Source organism: Aplysia californica, unplaced genomic scaffold (genome assembly GCF_000002075.1).
Source record: "Aplysia californica isolate F4 #8 unplaced genomic scaffold, AplCal3.0 scaffold00424, whole genome shotgun sequence".
NCBI lineage: Eukaryota > Metazoa > Mollusca > Gastropoda > Aplysiida > Aplysiidae > Aplysia > Aplysia californica.
In genome coordinates this window covers 147,949-150,850 of record NW_004797694.1, presented here as the reverse complement: position 1 = coordinate 150,850, position 2,902 = coordinate 147,949, and the positions used below count along the sequence as shown (strand labels likewise).

The 2,902-nt window shown below is 39.0% G+C and overlaps 1 protein-coding gene across 1 annotated transcript in view; it reads left to right on the top strand.

Annotated features, from left to right (window-relative positions):
- The window catches only part of LOC101849391 (androglobin), a gene marked incomplete in the record, with an annotated part of 95,208 nt that overhangs the window by 82,734 nt on the left and 9,572 nt on the right, over nt 1-2,902 (top strand). The window contains 4 exon segments of the mRNA XM_035971373.1: nt 427-530; nt 1,076-1,129; nt 1,529-1,640; nt 2,473-2,526. Of these exon segments, the coding sequence (XP_035827266.1) occupies nt 427-530; nt 1,076-1,129; nt 1,529-1,640; nt 2,473-2,526 (324 nt within the window).

The window sequence follows — 2,902 nt, the reverse complement described above, 5'->3', positions numbered from 1 at the left end:
TTTTTCAAGTTTAATAAGCCTTTTAATATTTCATACTTATAAATTATAAAAACTTCACCTATAAGCGTGACGTATCTGTTTCCATAGGTCTCAATTCCGAGAAGTAACTCATTTTGTCATCACGCTTCACATATATTGTCTTTGTTATTTTGCTTAACGATGGAAGTTTCTGATGTTACATCAGTATGATGTTATGTATATTGGCGGTGTCTCTGAGAATGTTGTGTTTATCATCAGCACTGATTGTGTTGTCCATATCTGTGGTATGTTGTCAATATATTGATTTCTATTTTTTTAAAATATTGGCTTCTTGCTGTTTCAAAAAGCAACTTTGGCTTTGGACGACTTATATTATATATGCTGCTGTCTGAGCTCTGTCTAGTTTTGTTGTGTGAACAAACGTGTGTTGGTGTTCTGTGTTTTCAGCGGTGCGAGGGTCCATCGCAGCTCCCGCGACAAAGGCAGAGAAGAGCACGTCCAAGTTGAAGCGGACGGAATCTGCCGTGAGCACAGAGCAGCAGCCTCCGTCTGTGAGTAGACTGTTTGTGGTAGGGAGTCAGAGAGAGAGAGAGAGATACGGGGAGAGAGAGAGAGAGGGAGAGAGAGAGAGAGATAGTGACAGAAAGTGACAGAGAGAGGTAATGACCAAGAGAGAGGGGTCAGACGCAGAGAGAGAGAGAGAGAGAGAGAGAGGATGAAAGAGAAAAAAGAAAGAGAGAGGTTGAGGTGGGATCAGGATGTGGTAGATCCAGATAGAAAGAATAGAACAAAGAGATAGGAAAGAGAAAAGTTTGGAACATTTGATAATATTCAGACACAGCGAAAGTCAATGATATTCCAACTCTGAAATTTTGGACTGGATAATTTTTATGTTCCTGTGCATATATATTAGTACATAACTAAGGTGATTTTCAGGGTGTATTTACACATGTTCCCTGTACTTCTTTTTTTTTTATCCCTCTTCTGTTTTACTTTTTGTGTCTTTGTTTTGCTTTCTTCAAGTTGATTTTTGACTTTTAAGCTCATACAAACAACATAGAGGTGAACGATAATGTTATCTTGTCCTCCTCTCCAGAGAAGCAGTATGCGTTCTGATGCTGAGCTGGCCGAGAGACTGGAAGACTCAAGAGTAAGTGAACGTTTATATTTCTCTTAGATGACTATAATCATTTCTTTTTCTTTTAAACGAACACCCTTTCCCCTCCAACCCCTTTTTCTTCACAATGTGGTAAACCAAAAGAAAATAAGATACCTGATTTTTTCCCCCCTTATATTTGAGAAATGTCTCCAAACCAAAAACCCAGCTGAACAAAGGAAAATCTGGGAGTCTGGCAGATTTTGGTTCAAGCCGATAGAGAGAGAGAAAGAGAGTGACAGACAGACAGACAGACAGACAGACAGACAGACAGACAGACAGACAGACAGACACAAAGAGAAAGATCGTCCAGGTCACTGTGCTGTATGTGTATAAAACAAACATAATCACCAACAAGTTAGAACGAGGATTTTTGTTTGCGTGTTCCCACAGCCCCACAAGTACATCATCCAGGCCACGGTGCTGCAGAACAGCTGGCCCCTGTCGGAGAGCAGCTGGAGATTTGTGCAGATGCTCAAGGAGATGGAGAAGAATGAACTCAAAGGTACAACGGAGAGCCAAATAGAGAACTTATGTGTGGTACAAAAGAGAACAAAATAGAGAGTTTATGTCTAGAACAGTAGAGAAAAAAATAGAGAACTTATGTCTGGTACAAGAGAGAAGGAAATAGTGGTACAATAGAGAACTTATATCTGGTTCAATAGGGTTTCTAACAAAATAAAGAACTTATGTGTGGTACCGATACAATAGAGAACTTGTGTCTTGTACAAGAGAGAATAAAAAATTGTTTCTTTCAGTCGTTGTAGCAGCATGTCTGTCTCTTTTACCCTCTCCTTTTGATACAAATGGTTCAGGACACTCATGTGCTTACTGACACACACACTTCCATACATGCACACCCACATGCACACACTCTCTCTCTCTTTCTCTCTCTCTCTCTCTCTCTCTCTCTCTATCTATCTCTCTCTCTCTCACACACACACACACACACTCACATACACACACACACACACACACACACACTCACACTTAAACATACTCATGACACATTCAGTTCACTCAAGCACACACAGACACCTCTATGTGACTGAAATCATTTTTTAGTATGACACGATGGAGACACACACAATTGCATGGAGCTAAAGACAGAAAAAATCAGAAATGTCCCAAGTTGTGCGAAGGTTAAAAAAAAAATAGAAAGAAAAATTGAGATCCCACAATATTGCCTGAAACTGGAACTATTTTCAGGAGCTATGCTATGAGCCCTGGCTTTGAAATTGCTGCAGTAAGAAAATTATTCATGATGGAGTTCAAAATAATCTGTAATGTGATGGAATTTTTAAGGGTTTTTTGCTCTGCTTTTTTTCCGTGGACAGTTTTTGGTGACTCTGACTCTGACTCAGATTCATCTGAAAGCTTTGATGAAGAAGGTAGAGCTTTTCAGAAATTTGGTTACATTGGAGTTTGATCCTCTTTTGGTTGTTTTTTTTTTTTGCTTTGCTCTCTCAACAAAAGTGAACTTTTAGACAATGTTTTATTGGATCTTTCTGGGTCTTTTTGTTTTGTTTTGTTTTGAAAAGTGTTTTGATAAGCTGTGGTTTATAAGATAAAGCTTATTCCCAGCTTCCAACAAAGTTCTTTGGAGTTTTTGGACACTTAGAAGATGAACACTGTCTTTCAAATTCTGTGCTATTTGATGGTTGAAGATTAAAGTCATTAAAGTTCAATGTCTTCATGTGGCTCTTTGGGGCATGAATGGAATTTGATATGGTATGATGAACATTTAGAAATGGGGGGATGGGGGGG